General features: G+C 36.1%; 1 protein-coding gene across 1 annotated transcript; it reads right to left on the bottom strand.

The window, feature by feature from the left end:
• Nucleotides 1-575: 575 nt before the first annotated feature.
• Nucleotides 576-17,778, bottom strand: LOC139876116 (receptor like protein kinase S.2-like). Its single transcript, XM_071863416.1, has 5 exons — nucleotides 17,650-17,778; nucleotides 3,522-4,511; nucleotides 1,970-2,872; nucleotides 787-933; nucleotides 576-683 (listed from the first exon to the last, which is right to left on the bottom strand). Exons 1-5 carry the CDS (start codon nucleotides 17,776-17,778, stop codon nucleotides 576-578), a joined length of 2,277 nt encoding a protein of 758 aa, XP_071719517.1.
• Between the last annotated feature and the right edge of the window lie 1,391 nt (nucleotides 17,779-19,169).

The following is a 19,169-nucleotide window of genomic DNA, read 5'->3' as shown; positions in this document are numbered from 1 at the left end:
TCTAGGTGTCAAGAACGCCTTTCTTCATGGACAACTCTCAGAGATTGTGTACATGCATCAGCCTCCAGGTTTGCGGGGCCGCAGATTCCCGGATCATGTCTGATTATTGCAGAAGTCCCTATATGGCCTTAAGCAGGCCCCCCGAGCTTGGTTTCAGCGATTTGCCGGTTATGCTGAGCGACTTGGCTTTCATTAAAGTCGTTGTGACACCTTGATTTTAATTTATTGCTAGGGATCTAACACCGCATATCTACTTTTGTATGTTGATGATATCATCTTGACTGCTTCATCCATGGGTTTACTTTAGCAGATTATTGCGTCATTACATCAGGAGTTTTCCATGACTGATTTGGGACCCCTGAACTACTCTCTAGGGATTCACGCTACCTATAGTGCTTCTGGTTTGTTTCTCTCCCAGCAACAGTACACCCATGAGATTATTGAGCGGGCTGGTATGCTCTCATGTCATTCCTGTCGGACCCTGGTTGAACCGAGTGCCAAGCTTACTTCACACGACCCTCTATCGTAGCCTTGCAGGCGCATTACAGTATCTTACATTCACTAGACCGGATATCTCACATGCAGTTCAGCAGATTTGTCTCTTCTTGCTTGATCCTCGAGAGCAACACTTCCATGCGCTCAAACGGATCATTTGATACATTCAAGGCATGACTGGTCTTGGACTACAGTTATATGCGTCATCACCTTCCACATTATATGCGTCAGGTACTAGGTACTGTGTCTTTCTCGGAAACAACCTTCCTGGTCATCCAAACGGAAACTCACTCCCTCTCGCTCCAGTGCCGAAGCAGAGTATCGCGGGGTTGCCAACGCCGTTGCCGAGACATGCTGGATCATAACCTTCTCCGCGAGCTTCACGGTCCGCTCAGCTCGGCTACTTTGGTATATTGTGATAATGTCAGCCCCGTCTACCTATCCAACAATCTGGTTCAGCATCAGCGGACGAAGCACATTGAGATCGACATTCATTTTGTTCGTGATCTAGTTGCTTAGGGTCAAGTACGGGTTCTTCATGTCCCGTCCAAATATCAGTTTGTGGACATCTTCACCAAAGGTCTTCTGTTTCCTCTATTTGACGAGTTTCGCTCCAGTTTGAGCGTCCGGCGCACTCCCACTCAAACTGCGGGGGACTGTTAGTCAGTATTTATCCCATTAGCATTGTTCATGTATTATTGTAATTGGGCCTATCCCATTCCCATCTACTAGGTTCAATGCCTATATATGTCTTGTGATATTGTACTGCATAATCAAGGAAAATACATCGCGATATTACTCTCAACATTCTTTACATGTACCAATCTCATCTATTTCTATTCCTAACAAAGGTCATTTAATTCACCCTGAATTCCCTTCATCTTCATCCATTCCCAAATTCTTAAACTCTAGTTTTCCATGTCTGAAACTTTAATCTCTTAAACTCTAAAAATTACATCCTAAACATCAATAACTTTACTGATCTAACACCCAATTAACAGTGGTGACGAACAAATGTGTTCATCTTTAAACGAAATAACAATAAACCAAAATCCTAGAAAAAGAAAACACAAAATGACCTTCTACCCATCACGAGCAACGCACACGACCTTGACTTAACGGAAAAGTTAATGGTCATTAGACACATGGACTATTCGTGCAAGAAAAAGCTTAGGGACGAAACTTGCAAAATTTGACAGACCACAGGGACTATCCGTGTAATTAAGTCATAAATCAATAAAAATGATCTGCGATAAATATTTTTTGTTAAGGGTGACAACCCTTAATCTTTTGATGACAAATCTAATGGCAATTGTTATCATTTCTTTAATCCCCTACTACCCCGACCACAACGACCCCGTCACTATTAAAATAGTGTAATTCTTCATGAAAACACAATGAATCCACGTTAGTGCATTTAATGCAACACTTTTTTTTTAAGAAGTTACTCATTTGTATTTTATTAAATACTTACTTGGATTTTAAGTGCCTTCTTAAGTTGGATCACCAATTCACCTGCAGTTGGTCGTTCTTCTCTCATGTCATGTAGGCATTGAATGGCAATCCTTTTAAATATGATCAACGATTGGGGCTCAATAGATTCTTTTGTTCCCTCAAACACCATATCATCCATTTTTCCTTTTTTATACAAATCTTTAACCATAGGAATAAGATGACCATTGTTGTCTTTAGATTCCGGCGAGTATGCCAATTTCTGAAAAAATATCTCAAATAAAATAACACCGAACGAGTATATATCACATTGTTTGCTTAACAAACCCGTTCTGTCATATTCCGGGTCAATGTAGAACTTTGTTCCTGCAGCAAAGTCAGTCGAAAAGACCATTTCCTGCTTTACTGAACGTATTATGGAAAACCCAAAACCAGCAATTTTTGCCTTCATATCACCATCTAATAGAATGTTACTGCTTTTGATATCCCTATGTATCACTATCTCATGGGTTGCAACACCACCTCCGTGAAGGAATTCGAGACCACTTGCAACGTCAATGCATATCTCGAGACGTTTCGCCCATGTAAGACTACCATCGTTCAAATGTGTATCAAGACTACCCGAAGAAGTGTGCTCATAAACTAAGATTTTTTCATCCATTTCATCACAATATCCTGAAAGACTAATCACGTTCTCATGTTTATACTCCATTAAAATTTTCTTCTCCGTATAGAAATATTGTTCTGCTTCATGATGATGGGTATGCAGCCGCTTCACATGAATGAAACTTCCACTAGCATGTGGAATTTTTACTTCATATGAATCCCAAAACTGGTCGCTTCCAGTGCCAAAATGAGGATTGAAAGTTTCTGTGACTGAATTTATGGTTTTAAATGAATTTCTGAAGATGTCTTTGCGGTTCTCCTGTGAAACACATAATGATCATCCATAAATTATATATATATATATTCTAAATGTAACAGTGTTGTTACTGTTTCATTTGGCCTAGATAATTTATATTTTGGTATAGTAACGAGTAGTTAGAGCCTGCACGTTGCTACGAGAAATGATTTTGTTTTATACCTTAAAATATTCTAATTACGACATCGACGATTGAAACAAACCTTTTATTAAATACAAAAAAAAAAAAAAAAAAATATGCCAGTTAAAAATTAAAAAATATTAAAATATAGAATGAAAATAATTCATATCAATTTTGGACTAAAAGTTTCTGTGACTATTATTTTATGGTATCAAATGAAGTTCTGAAGATGTCTTTCTGGTTCTCCTGTGAAGTAGATAATAATTCATATCAATTTTGGTAGTAATAATAAAATGTTATATTTCTTATATTCATCATATCATAAAACACATATGCAATTTATGACATTTCATATCAATCATCAATGAAAATCATAACAATCATCAATGAACTTTTTTTTTTTTTTAAATTAGAATGAAAATTTAAACACTTATTTTTAAATATTATTATTAAATAATTTAATTAATATTTTCGAACACATATGCATTTAGTATCTGAAACGGAAACTATATCTTGTAGAGATCGACTTACTTGAAATAGTAGTGCTCTCTGAAGTTCCTCGATAACAACTTCCATTGTGGGACGACCAGCTTGACTCTTTTTCAAACATAAATGTGCGATGTTCGAAAATGTGTCCACAGAGTCTTTATCGGGTCCTCTAACTGAAGTTAAGATGGTTTCAGTAATCTCTTCTTTTATTTTTTGATCTACCATTTCCATTAATGTTCTTCTGCTATCATTATATTGGCGTGCTATGCCAGCAAGTCCATCTTTATTCTTCGATTTGTAAGTTGGATCATTGGCCAACTTCCCACATAGTATCTCAAACAAGACTACTCCAAAACTATAAACATCAATTTCTGTTTTCAACTTTTTTTCCTCAGCATACTGTGGATCCAAGTATAATTCTGTGCCTGCACATCCAGTATAATATGAAGTGTTAAGCTCTTCACTCACAGAAACATAAGTGGACAGCCCAAAGTCGGCAATTTTCGCATCGAAATTTTTTCCCAACAAAATGTTGCCACTCTTTATGTCACGATGCACTATCTCCGATTTGTCACCCTCATTAGTGTGTAGGAATTTCAGACCCTTTGCAACATCAATGCAGATTTTTACACGTTGCGTCCAACTATTATTATAAACGCCACTCTTGTTTAGTATATAGTCCATGAGACTCTTATTAAGAGCATACTCATATATAAGTATCATTGAAGAATCTTCATCACAGAAGCCAAGTAGTGGGATTATGTTAGAATGCTTACATTTACTAAGCAATTCAATTTCTGCATAAAACCCTTCTTGCGCTACCTCAATATTTGGATGAGAGATGCGTTTTATAGCTACTTCACATTCATTCTCCCCTTCTGTATTATATCGGTACCCTGTATCAACACGTTGAAGTTTTCCCCTGTACACTGTGCCGAATCCTCCTGACGAAATGAGTTTCTTACGTGAAAATGACTCGGTGGCCAATGATATATCCTTCAACTGAATCCTCATGTGCTCCAGATTCTTTAGCTGCAACACGTATTATGTGTTTAGAGAAAAGGAGTGTTGAAATTGTTACTGCTAAAGTTTTTCTTGTAGATGATTAGATTAATGATCATAAAAGATTGGCATAGAGCTAAATAATTTCGAATATATATATATATATATATATAGGGGCATGATCAATGAGGAAGTAACCATTCGGGGGGAAGCGGGGGGAAGCAAAAAAAAATTTTTTTTCGTTTTTTTTGAATTTTTTTTTTCCGGCATCAAGATCACACGAAAATATGAACATTTAGAAGAGACACTTCGTGATGAATGTTATTATTTAGGCGGAAAAACGATCGAAAAAACTAACATTCAAGATAATATTGTTCGTGAAGAATATGAACGTTTTTTTTTCATGTTTTGTGATGTAAAATTTAGCCCGATTTAGAGTTTAGGGTTTAGGGTTTAGGGTTTGGTGTTTTGGGTTTATTCCATAAACCCAAAACACCAAACCCTAAACCCTAAACCCTAAACTCTAAACCGTTCGTTTTAAAAACTCAATCTAAATCCTAAATCTAAACCCTAAATCTAAACCCTAAACCCTAAATTTCTAAACCCTAATATCTAAATCCTATAAACCCTAATATCTAAACCCTAATATCTAAACCCCAATAGCTAAAACCTCAAAATACGCTCGAAAAATACGATAATTGTTATATATTACTTCTTCGAGCGTTTTCCCGTCAAAATAAAAACATTTATCACAAAGTGTCTCTACTAAATGTTCATATTTTCATCTCATCTATAATGTTCGTGAACAAAGTTTTTTAAAAAAACGAAAAAAAAAAAAAATTGCTTCCCCCCGCTTCCCCCCGTTTCCCCCCGAATGGTTACTTCCCTCTTGATCCTACCCCTATATATATATATATATATATATATATATATATATATATATATATATATATATATATATATATATATATATATATATATATATATATATATATATATATATATATATATAGTCAAAAGTTAAACTAAAATACAAATTTATAATTTTTATTTTAGTTTTATACTAGTGAAATGACTCATGGAACCACGAGTTTGTTTTAACAAAACCGTTTAACAATAAGTTTTAGATATTTAGTGAACTTAAATACTAAATTCATTTAGTTTAATGACCCTACGAACCACGGATTCTGATTTAGAAACTTATCTTTGTTTTTACAAACATATTGATATACTTAACTTGGTGAGAATAAATGAACTACATTTATTCTCCCATGACCTTCTTTCAATTTTTATCACAATTACTATTTTTTTTGTCATAAAAGCCTACATTACAACATTTGATTGAGACATGTATTTCGTATACATATGTAAGGTAATTAATCTCGTAAAGAGAACTCGTATTTGAATAATAATAATAATAATAATAATAATAATATAATAATAATAAAGTTTGCTCTAAAATTGAGTATTTATATTTTTAATAATAATTATTAGTAATAACAAATGTCTCATTATTTTATTTTATTTTTAAAAATTAAAATACAATATTATATGAAGGTTGTACAATATGCTTCAAAGTTTGTACATGTGTTCATGGAGTGTTTTGTAAAAGATTGTACAATTTGTTTTTAAGTTTGTACATATGATCATGAGGATGTTTTATCATAAGGTTGTACATAATGCTTAAAATATCGTACATATGTTAATGGAGGTGTTTTACCATAAGGTTGTATACAATGCTTCAAATATTGTATATATGATCATGAGGTTGTATATAATGCTTCAAATAATGTTTCATATATTATACAATGAACATGTTAATATTTTTATTAAATATAATTAATTATTTAATGACATCGGACTTAGAAATCTTTTCTTTATTTAGGAAAATTTTTTAAACTTGAATAATCTTTATTTAAGACATCACCATTTTAGAAATTTATATAATACTATAGATTCTATATCACACAATCCATTTGATTTTTTTTCAAATATATGTTGCATAAAGAGGAAATGTAAAGTCTATTGTAGAGATTGAGCTATATAAACCATGTGATATTGTGATATAAATGATTAGAGCTGAATTTACGGATTACACGTCAGAATCTATTAATCAAATTGAAATTTAAATAGGGCGAGGATTAAAACTGATTTAAATAGTGCTAACATTATAAGATAAAATTGAGTTCCTTGCTAATTTGCGAATCATTCAGTAGTTGTGTATGTGGCCAAATAGTCGCACGTTTCTCAAATGATCAAATCATCACATTATTTACGATAATTATTTCGTAATTGTAGCTAATATACTGATTACTCACAATTAGGGAGTAATAATTTATTTAAGTTAGTTACTAAAATCTTAGATCTCGTCTATTTTTACCGAAGATTCATTTCTGACTTTTCTCGTGTTACACGACTTTTAAACTCGTTAACTCACTAAGGAAAACTTTAAACCTCTCCGTGTTCGAACCTTGAGCGTGATTCTTCACACCAACAATTCTAGTTAAAATCGTATAGCAACAGATGGAACTCAAACATGGAAATATTTCTACTTGAACGCCGAAAGGCATACTCTCTCGTCTCAAAAATCAACATAACTAAAATTCGTTATTTTGCACGAAGAATTCGAATACTAAATTGTGGATCCGATCAATTTTCTCGCCATCCCGTACCACACTACCTACCTCTGTTATTTCACCGTCACCGTCTAATATTACTGGAATTTAAGATAACACACAATCCAACGATACTTCACTCTTCTTTGACTTAACGCCCTTGTGTTTCTGATAATCGGTCAACTATTATTCAACCCCGAACTATACAACTACGTGTACTACCTCGTTTCTCTTTCAGACTTCAACTTTTGACAACTAGAGGCACGTTATGGCAACCCCGAGATGTAAGCTCATCCTATTCTAAGTCCTCATTTCACTCCTATCTTTATCGCTCGCATTTCCGTTTAAGGAAACTCCTTGTAACATTTCTCCATGGATAGAGAAACTCTTCATATTACAATAGTATTCGCCACGAGGGTGAATAGTTCTAACGAACATTTTCGAACCCTAACTAACTTGTTCAAACGTATATTAAGAGATTCTATTCCAACACGGTGCATCTTTGTCAATTATCACGTATCGAAATACTCGTTTCACTTCTAGTTTTGCAAGAAACCTTGGAGACCCGCTTAGACATGAGTACCGCGTACCACCCACAAACCGACGACCGAGCAAACGAACGATTTACGTCTTGGAAAGACATGTCACAAACTCGTATTGTCACCTTTAGTAGATCACTCTTACAATAGTAGATACCACTCGTGTGTTCACACGCACTTTCCGAAACCCTATATGACCGCTAATGTCATACCCCTGTTCATTTAACCAAAGCATCAACCACCGAAATCTGAACTCCATCAAGAAAAAACAATTGAGATCGTTCAAGTCCGAGAAGGGCTCGAGACAACCCATTGTCGCCAGAAGAGTTATACCAAACTTAGATGAAAACCTCACCAAACCCAGTGTGTAACCGCGTAATATTGAGAAACCGCACCTTGGAAGGGTGTAATCCATTTTGGGAAATCGAGAAAGGCTATATCCGCAATATTGAACCTTTTGAAACCTTGGGGCGTATTGGAACCGCTTCCTACCGTTTAGAACTTCCGACTCAATTAAGTTTCCGTTTACCCTACATTTCGTGTAACAAACTTAGAAACGTGTCCTGCGGAACAGGAACGTGCAATCCTGCTAGATACATCAACTATCGATGACAAACTACTCTTCATAGGAAAACCAGTTGAAACCAGGGATCGTAAAAAACCAAACCTTAATACAACGTGAAACCCTAACTATCCAAATTCATGAGAACACTCAAGGACGTACCTTCACTTATTCATAGCATTGACATCTCCGGTCTCGAGTGAGAGGCATCGATTATTACTTCCAACTAAATTTCGGGACGAAATTTCTTTTGAGGTGTGGATAATGTAACATCCCGCATTTTTCCGTTAAATTATTTTAACGCCGTCTTTTTTTTTTATTTATTTAATATCCTCAGCATCTCGATTCGTATCCTCTTTTAGCTACATTCTTAAAATATTTTCGTTATTGGATTATAACGTCCCCCGTACTCTCGTGAAGTTAAATATTCGTTCGGTTAATTTTCGCACCCGACTACAAACTAGAGGGACTAGTTTTGCCAAAAAGACAAAGAGGTGACTAGCTTTTGACTAGTCAACCCCACCTCCCATATTTTTCATTTTCATTTTTCCTTTTCTTTCACTACTTCCATAATTTCTCTCAATTCTCCATTTTGAAGATTCATCATCTAAATCAAATCGGTCAAGCTTCAATCCAAACAAATTACATATTTGGAATCCTTGCAACTTCCTCTTCGATTCCATACCAATTTCATCTCATTTGGGTAACTTTCTAAAATCACTAGATTTCTTTAAATTCGTGTTCTTGACTTATAAAGTAGTTAATTAGTGTCTATGGCTCATTGTGATGTCGTGTATGTAATTTGTATGCTCGATTTGTTGTTTTTGGTGTAACTAGTTCATTATGAAAATTGCTTGCTAAATCTTTGATTTTGGATGATTAAAAGTTGTTTAATTGTTAAAGTTCATGTATTAAATGTGTTACTAGCGTCATTAGCTTCAATTTGATGTGTAGGTTGATTAAGAAAACTTCAAAAACATGATTATTGATTTTGAGATGTTTGACTAGGGTTTGATAGTTCTTGACATGAATTTTTGGATGCTTGAATGCCATGAAATGTTAATTGTTAGTGTTTAGTAGTAATGTATGCTTCATTACCTTCAAAACGGCATATCACATGTGTGAATTGGATTCCCGAAACTTAAAATGCATTTGATGAACTTGAAACTTTGAAAATGGATTCTTAATGATCACTTGACGGAAAATCGGTTATTGAAATTGATGTTTTTGTTTGATGAAACGTGTTTAGTTGTTTTCCTTGTCAAATTACCTTTCCAACGATATATAGTATGCATTTTGGATGTTTTCGGTTCATAAAATATGTTAATTTGAGTTTTGGTTCGTGACTTGGTCTATTTTTCTGCAAACAGCAAAAATTCCAGGTATGCGCGCCGTGCAACCTCAGCGCGCCGCGCAAAACAGAAATCCCAGATATTTGCCCCCTTTAGTTGAGTTCTGACCCGGATTTACACTAGGGTGCGCGCCGCGCAACCCATAGCGCGCCGCGCATATGCCCAGCTCATTTTTGTTTTTATTTTTCCTTTCACAAAATGTTTCCCGCTTAACCGTAACTCCGATTAACATGAAACTTGGCCATTCTGCTCATAAATGATTTCTCATCATGGGAAAATTGTCGGATACCAGACCCGACCCCGTTGACCTTGACTTTGACCAAGTTTGACTTTTAGTCAAACTTAACCAAACAATTATACGATCGTTCTAACATGCTTAATTACTTGTATCGTGCATGAAACTTGACTAATTGATTCACATGCTACATAATCGAGTCGTAACGAGCCATAGGACTAATTGAACATCTTTGACCGTTTGTGTTTACCGTTATTGATATAACCTATATGTTTAGGTCAAGACTAGCTTTGTCTTTGCACGCGTTTACTTGTTGAAGTACTTTATTAACTCTTGCACGCAAGGTGAGATCATAGTCCCACTTTTACTCTTTTTGAACTTATATTTGGGATGAGAAAACATAAACGATTCTTTTGAACTAAGTGAACACAAGAACGGGAAAACAAACATTCTACATACGAGTTTAGAACAAAAATCCTCAATTCGATTATCATTAGTTACACTTGACGGGTGTAAGCGAGAACTTATGTTATATGGCCATATGGGTTGACAACCCTCATCTTTGACGGTTCGCTACCGTCTACAGATGAAATATATTTTCGAGAATCAGTGTTTGTTCTAGCACTATGGATGGGGTATACAATAGATGGAATGTTAAGCTTTGATAATTGGGTGCTCGTGAATATTAACTTTTAGAATGTATTACTATTATTTCAACTTTTCAAACCTTGTGGTTCGACTTACTTACTTTTACTCACTTACTTACTTAAACCTATGATTTCACCAACGTTTTCGTTGACAGATTTCTATGTTTTTCTCAGGGCTTGCACGATATGTGAAACATGCTTCCGCTTACTATTTGATACTTGCATTGGATGTCGAGTATACATGCATTTCATGGAGCGTCTTTTGACTTTACTTTAAACCGTGTCGTCTAGATTTCATTTGTACTTATAACCTTGTAACTTAACTTTTGGTTGAACAATTCTTGTAAACTTTGGAAACAATCTTTATTTTGAAATGAAGGCGACATATTTTGGTCAAACGTTGTCATAAAGACTTATGACCAGGTGATGGGACCCATGTAGACGATGCCGTCACTTGACGATTTGTCGGGGTCGTTACAAGTGGTATCAGAGCCTTGGTTGTAGGGATTTAGAGTTCATTTGTGTCCACGCCGAGTCATAGGGTACATAGGTGAATCTAGACTACAACCGGCATATAGACTGAAGTAGGAATTACTTGACTATTTGTGCATTTATACTCGAACTCTTCTATCATATCTAACTCGTATTCGATCTTGATCTTACGTTGATAAATTTTGTTGACGCGCCACCTTGACTTTATAAAGTAATGTTAAATGCACATGTAAATCAGGGTAATATAATTTCCGGGATTATATTACGGTGATTCACATGGACGTTCCGACATTATGACGTAAAGAATTTAAGGCGAGTCAAGGAAAAATTTCCTCTCTATCCTTATTCCATACTCCGGTTAGTATTGTTGAAAATACTAACCAACGATATTCTTGTGTCATGAAGGAACAATGGCTCACCAAGGTCAACACAATACTCCTCTCGAAACCCTAGAACAAGCTCTTCAACGAATGATAACCACCGCCGTGGGTACGGCCGTGGCCGATCACTTTTCTAACAACAACAATCATGGAACCGGTAATTCAAACGAAGGTTGCTCCTACAAGAACTTCATGAAGTACAATCCTTCCACTTTCGATGGAACCGGAGGACCGGTTACTCTCACCCGATGGTTTGAACAAATGGAGACCGTTTTTAACACAAGCGGTTGTCGAGACCAAGATGAGGTCAAGTTTTCCACCCTCACTTTCACCGGCATTGCTCTCTCGTGGTGGAACACGTATGTACAATTGGTGGGAAGCGATGAAGCCCACACACTCTCTTGGACCGAATTAAGAGAAAGAATGATCACTGAATACTTCCCGCGCGACGAGACTCGAAGGCTCGAGCAGGGTCTAAGGAATTTAAAAACGGTCGGGAACGACCTCGAAGCTTATAATCAACGGTTTACCGAACTAGTCACAATGTGTCCAAATATCATGACTCCCGAATCCCTAAGAGTCGAACTTTACATGATGGCCTCCCTAAGAGCATTCAACACGGGGTAATGACACCTCGACCCACTAACCTACAAGAGGCTTTAACAATGGCCCGCCATACTTTAGACACGGCGAATGAAATGGAAACGCCGGCACCAATGGTCGAGAACCAATCGAGCGGCAATAAAAGAACATGGGAAGCCTCTCAATCAAGCAACCACAACCACAACAACCTCTCCAAGAAGCCTTTCGCCTCCAACGACAAGAAAGGCTATACCGGAAAACTACCTTTTTGTAACGAATGCCGCAAGCATCACTTTGAAGGATGTGGCAGGTTCCGCCACCGGCGCCAAGGAAGTGGTCACATCGCCAAACATTGTGGAAGTGCCACCCCCATCACTCAAAAAGGACCCAACCCACGAAAGTTGGTCACTTGCTACGCATGTGGCCAAACGGGTCATTTTAGGAATGAATGCCCAAATAAGAAAATCAACCCCAACGCACGCCGTTGAACTTTCAACATCAACGCCTAGGATGCCCGAGACGACGATGGACTAGTCACGGGAACGTTTCTTCACAACAAACCGTATGTTTCATACTTATTCGATTCAATTACCGCTAGACGTTTTACAACAAAGACTTTGACTTGTACTCATTACATTCCACCTTTTTCCCTTAGATACTACTTAGGCAATTTAAGTGACCAACGGAAAGATATTGTGTGTCTATAAATTCTATCGGAGGATATACGTTAAGAATATTGACTTGACACCTATAGAACTAGGGAGCTCAGAACCTATTCGTTAAGGAGAAATTGTTTCCCTACAACTAGGTATAGATTATTGTGAACTAAATAATTTTCGGTTGAAAACCGATACCCTCTTCCTCGTATCCATGACCACCTGATTACTTGCATGAATCCCGTGTGCATTCCAAAACGACCTCCGTTCCGGTTATCATCAATTGGGGGTTAAGGGAGACGATGTCTCCTAAGCCATTTCCGAACTCGCAACGTTAGTTGTAAATCTCTCTTAGTACCGTTTGATTTATTTAGGACTCCGTCCGTATTCATGAACCTCCTAAACCACGTATGCAACTTATCTAGACAAATCTGTTATCGTATTTATAGATGACATCTTAACTTATTTAAGTAAAGAAGGAAAACGAACAACATCACCATCTTACGCTCGAACTTTTGAGAAAAGAGCAACTTTATACCAAATTCTCCGAGTGAGAATTTCTGTTGAACGAAGTCCAATTTTCTAGACCATGATGTTAATGGTCAAGGCATTACAATCAATCTCGAAATCAAGCCACATGTAATCAGGAAACTCTCCCAACTCAGACTTGTATTCGTAAAATCTTAGATCTCGTCTATTTTTACCGAAGATTCATTTCTGACTTTTCTCGTGTTACACGACTTTTAAACTCGTTAACTCACTAAGGAAAACTTTAAACCTCTCCGTGTTCGAACCTTGAGCGTGATTCTTCACACCAACAATTCTAGTTAAAATCGTATAGCAACAGATGGAACTCAAACATGGAAATATTTCTACTTGAACGCCGAAAGGCATACTCTCTCGTCTCAAAAATCAACATAACTAAAATTCGTTATTTTGCACGAAGAATTCGAATACTAAATTGTGGATCCGATCAATTTTCTCGCCATCCCGTACCACACTACCTACCTCTGTTATTTCACCGTCACCGTCTAATATTACTGGAATTTAAGATAACACACAATCCAACGATACTTCACTCTTCTTTGACTTAACGCCCTTGTGTTTCTGATAATCGGTCAACTATTATTCAACCCCGAACTATACAACTACGTGTACTACCTTGTTTCTCTTTCAGACTTCAACTTTTGACAACTAGAGGCACGTTATGGCAACCCCGAGATGTAAGCTCATCCTATTCTAAGTCCTCATTTCACTCCTATCTTTATCGCTCGCATTTCCGTTTAAGGAAACTCCTTGTAACATTTCTCCATGGATAGAGAAACTCTTCATATTACAATAGTATTCGCCACGAGGGTGAATAGTTCTAACGAACATTTTCGAACCCTAACTAACTTGTTCAAACGTATATTAAGAGATTCTATTCCAACACGGTGCATCTTTGTCAATTATCACGTATCGAAATACTCGTTTCACTTCTAGTTTTGCAAGAAACCTTGGAGACCCGCTTAGACATGAGTACCGCGTACCACCCACAAATCGACGAACCGAGCAAACGAACGATTTACGTCTTGGAAAGACATGTCACAAACTCGTATTGTCACCTTTAGTAGATCACTCTTACAATAGTAGATACCACTCGTGTGTTCACACGCACTTTCCGAAACCCTATATGACCGCTAATGTCATACCCCTGTTCATTTAACCAAAGCATCAACCACCGAAATCTGAACTCCATCAAGAAACAACAATTGAGATCGTTCAAGTCCGAGAAGGGCTCGAGACAACCCATTGTCGCCAGAAGAGTTATACCAAACTTAGATGAAAACCTCACCAAACCCAGTGTGTAACCGCGTAATATTGAGAAACCGCACCTTGGAAGGGTGTAATCCATTTTGGGAAATCGAGAAAGGCTATATCCGCAATATTGAACCTTTTGAAACCTTGGGGCGTATTGGAACCGCTTCCTACCGTTTAGAACTTCCGACTCAATTAAGTTTCCGTTTACCCTACATTTCGTGTAACAAACTTAGAAACGTGTCCTGCGGAACAGGAACGTGCAATCCTGCTAGATACATCAACTATCGATGACAAACTACTCTTCATAGGAAAACCAGTTGAAACCAGGGATCGTAAAAAACCAAACCTTAATACAACGTGAAACCTTAACTATCCAAATTCATGAGAACACTCAAGGACGTACCTTCACTTATTCATAGCATTGACATCTCCGGTCTCGAGTGAGAGGCATCGATTATTACTTCCAACTAAATTTCGGGACGAAATTTCTTTTGAGGTGTGGATAATGTAACATCCCGCATTTTTCCGTTAAATTATTTTAACGCCGTCTTTTTTTTTTTTTTTATTTAATATCCTCAGCATCTCGATTCGTATCCTCTTTTAGCTACATTCTTAAAATATTTTCGTTATTGGATTATAACGTCCCCCGTACTCTCGTGAAGTTAAATATTCGTTCGGTTAATTTCCGCACCCGACTACAAACTAGAGGGACTAGTTTTGCCAAAAAGACAAAGAGGTGACTAGCTTTTGACTAGTCAACCCCACCTCCCATCTTTTTCATTTTCATTTTTCCTTTTCTTTCACTACTTCCATAATTTCTCTCAATTCTCCATTTTGAAGATTCATCATCTAAATCAAATCGGTCAAGCTTCAATCCAAACAAATTACATATTTAGAATCCTTGCAACTTCCTCTTCGATTCCATACCAATTTCATCTCATTTGGGTAACTTTCTAAAATCACTAGATTTCTTTAAATTCGTGTTCTTGACTTATAAAGTAGTTAATTAGTGTCTATGGCTCATTGTGATGTCGTGTATGTAATTTGTATGCTCGATTTGTTGTTTTTGGTGTAACTAGTTCATTATGAAAATTGCTTGCTAAATCTTTGATTTTGGATGATTAAAAGTTGTTTAATTGTTAAAGTTCATGTATTAAATGTGTTACTAGCGTCATTAGCTTCAATTTGATGTGTAGGTTGATTAAGAAAACTTCAAAAACATGATTATTGATTTTGAGATGTTTGACTAGGGTTTGATAGTTCTTGACATGAATTTTTGGATGCTTGAATGCCATGAAATGTTAATTGTTAGTGTTTAGTAGTAATGTATGCTTCATTACCTTCAAAACGGCATATCACATGTGTGAATTGGATTCCCGAAACTTAAAATGCATTTGATGAACTTGAAACTTTGAAAATGGATTCTTAATGATCACTTGACGGAAAATCGGTTATTGAAATTGATGTTTTTGTTTGATGAAACGTGTTTAGTTGTTTTCCTTGTCAAATTACCTTTCCAACGATATATAGTATGCATTTTGGATGTTTTCGGTTCATAAAATATGTTAATTTGAGTTTTGGTTCGTGACTTGGTCTATTTTTCTGCAAACAGCAAAAATTCCAGGTATGCGCGCCGTGCAACCTCAGCGCGCCGCGCAAAACAGAAATCCCAGATATTTGCCCCCTTTAGTTGAGTTCTGACAGGGATTTACACTAGGGTGCGCGCCGCGCAACCCATAGCGCGCCGCGCATATGCCCAGCTCATTTTTGTTTTTATTTTTCCTTTCACAAAATGTTTCCCGCTTAACCGTAACTCCGATTAACATGAAACTTGGCCATTCTGCTCATAAATGATTTCTCATCATGGGAAAATTGTCGGATACCCGACCCGACCCCGTTGACCTTGACTTTGACCAAGTTTGAGTTTTAGTCAAACTTAACCAAACAATTATACGATCGTTCTAACATGCTTAATTACTTGTATCGTGCATGAAACTTGACTAATTGATTCACATGCTACATAATCGAGTCGTAACGAGCCATAGGACTAATTGAACATCTTTGACCGTTTGTGTTTACCGTTATTGATATAACCTATATGTTTAGGTCAAGACTAGCTTTGTCTTTGCACGCGTTTACTTGTTGAAGTACTTTATTAACTCTTGCACGCAAGGTGAGATCATAGTCCCACTTTTACTCTTTTTGAACTTATATTTGGGATGAGAAAACATAAACGATTCTTTTGAACTAAGTGAACACAAGAACGGGAAAACAAACATTCTACATACGAGTTTAGAACAAAAATCCTCAATTCGATTATCATTAGTTACACTTGACGGGTGTAAGCGAGAACTTATGTTATATGGCCATATGGGTTGACAACCCTCATCTTTGACGGTTCGCTACCGTCTACAGATGAAATATATTTTCGAGAATCAGTGTTTGTTCTAGCACTATGGATGGGGTATACAATGGATGGAATGTTAAGCTTTGATAATTGGGTGCTCGTGAATATTAACTTTTAGAATGTATTACTATTATTTCAACTTTTCAAACCTTGTGGTTCGACTTACTTACTTTTACTCACTTACTTACTTAAACCTATGATTTCACCAACGTTTTCGTTGACAGATTTCTATGTTTTTCTCAGGGCTTGCACGATATGTGAAACATGCTTCCGCTTACTATTTGATACTTGCATTGGATGTCGAGTATACATGCATTTCATGGAGCGTCTTTTGACTTTACTTTAAACCGTGTCGTCTAGATTTCATTTGTACTTATAACCTTGTAACTTAACTTTTGGTTGAACAATTCTTGTAAACTTTGGAAACAATCTTTATTTTGAAATGAAGGCGACATATTTTGGTCAAACGTTGTCATAAAGACTTATGACCAGGTGATGGGACCCATGTAGACGACGCCGTCACTTGACGATTTGTCGGGGTCGTTACATGTACTTTGTGTATTTCTTCATGGTATCAGAGCGGCGAGGTTGATTTCGTTATATCAGGTGATTCATTGTTTTCTAATTTTCAGATCTGAAAATTAGGGTTTATGTTCTTCAAATTGTTTCTTTCAAGATTGGTTGGAAGTTTTACTATTATTACTGTGTTTGGGTTCAACAACGACTTGTGGATTTTGTTTTTGGGTCAATTTTGCTGATCAGAAGATTTTTGGTGAGAAACCCTAATTTTGTAAATTAGGGTTTGTTCGTCTTTGATCTTCTTGTTCTTCCTCTGTAGATTTGTCTTCGAAGGGGAGTCTCGTGTTTATTAGTGTTTTGTTTTGTTCTCTTTTACTCTGACCAGATCTCTACGCCTAAATGTTGATCTAGATCCTTTGAGATCTATGAAAACCTGATCAAGCGTAGATTGATCTTGATCAATATTACTGTTAATCATCTCTACAGGTTGCTTGGCAAGTAGCCAGTCCATTGTGGTTTGTTTTCTTTCCTTACAGATGTCTGAACTCTGGATTTGTTGGGGTTTTGTATACTATTATATGTTTAGAACTGCATGATTAAGTTCTGTGTATTTTGCATGCTTAGTTTTTTACTGTTTATCTAAATTTGTTTGATTATGTGTTTACTGTTCTTTATTATTGTTTATTTGATTTCTACTTGTTACTGTAACCATGTCTGATAAAAGTTCTGTTAGTTCTATTGGTATTATTAAGATTAGTAAACTTGAATTTAATGATCCTTTATATCAGCATCCAAGTGACACTTCTGGTGCATCTTTAATCACATAAAAACTAAAAGGAACTGAAAACTATAATGTGTGGTCATGTGCTATGAAACTTGCTTTACAAACAAAACATAAACTAGGTTTCCTTGATAGTACATGTGTTAGATATGAGTATGAAGATGATGAAGTGTTATTAGGACAATGGGATAGATGTAATTCTGTGGTTCTTACTTGGATTTTGATATCACTATCTGAGGATGTGTATAATGGTCAAATTTTCTGTAATACTGCTGAATCTATTTGGAATGAATTGAAAGAAACCTATGACAAAGTAGATGCTTCTGTTACATTTAATCTATATCAAAAATTTAATTCATGTAGTCAATCTGGTCAACCATTATCTGGTTATTATCATAAGTTGAATGCTATGTGGAAACAATTTGATGATATGATTAAAATTGATGATATTGTGTCTGCTAATAAATCTTTTCAAAAACATAATCAATTTCTAAAGCTTATGCAGTTTTTAGTGGTTCTTGATGATGTTTATGTACCTATTAGAAGTCAAATTCTTACCTATGATCCTGTTTTGTTAAAACTGCATTTTCTATTATTTCTAAGGATGTGTCTCGCAAAATGCATACTTCTTCTAGTTCATATGTTAATAAAACACGGTATTCTGCTTTGAATGCTAAAACTGCTAATTTTGTTAATAATAATAACACGTACTACTAATAACAAGAAAAAGTATAGGAATCCACCTTTAAAGTGCACAAAATGTAATATGCTTGGTCACACTGTTGATAGATGTTATGAAATAATAGGATATCCTCCAGGCTATATTAAAAAATTTATTTAATCAAGGTGCTCCTAGATTTAACAGCAATAACTGTGTTTCTGACTACAATGATTGTAGTTCTTCTGTTCAGTTGACTAATGAACAGATTATAAAGTTGTTGAGTCATGTTGATGATAAACATGTGTCCCATCATACCAATGCCGATATGGCAGGTATTTTTGAAAACAACAATGTGTTTTTAATATCAACTTTAATAAATTTTTCTCTTCAAATTGTATTCATATGAATCAACATTTATCAAAAGGTTAGATCATTGACTATGGGGCTAACCAGCACATGG

The sequence above is a fragment of the Rutidosis leptorrhynchoides genome, chromosome 11 (genome assembly GCF_046630445.1).
Source record: "Rutidosis leptorrhynchoides isolate AG116_Rl617_1_P2 chromosome 11, CSIRO_AGI_Rlap_v1, whole genome shotgun sequence".
Classification (NCBI taxonomy): Eukaryota; Viridiplantae; Streptophyta; class Magnoliopsida; order Asterales; family Asteraceae; genus Rutidosis; species Rutidosis leptorrhynchoides.
This window is presented reverse-complemented; position numbering and strand designations above follow the sequence as displayed.

What these genes read in the sequence shown, in the direction of transcription:
- LOC139876116 (XM_071863416.1), bottom strand. Translation starts at nt 17,778, where the DNA reads ATGGACTGGCTACTTGCCAAGCAACCTGTAGAGATGATTAACAGTAAT. An exon ending in CATTTAGGCGTAGAGATCTG is followed by an intron (nt 4,512 to 17,649) that starts GTCAGAGTAAAA and finishes TACGTGTTGCAG; the next exon opens with CTAAAGAATCTGGAGCACAT. An exon ending in AGAGAGCACTACTATTTCAA is followed by an intron (nt 2,873 to 3,521) that starts GTAAGTCGATCT and finishes TGTGTTTCACAG; the next exon opens with GAGAACCGCAAAGACATCTT.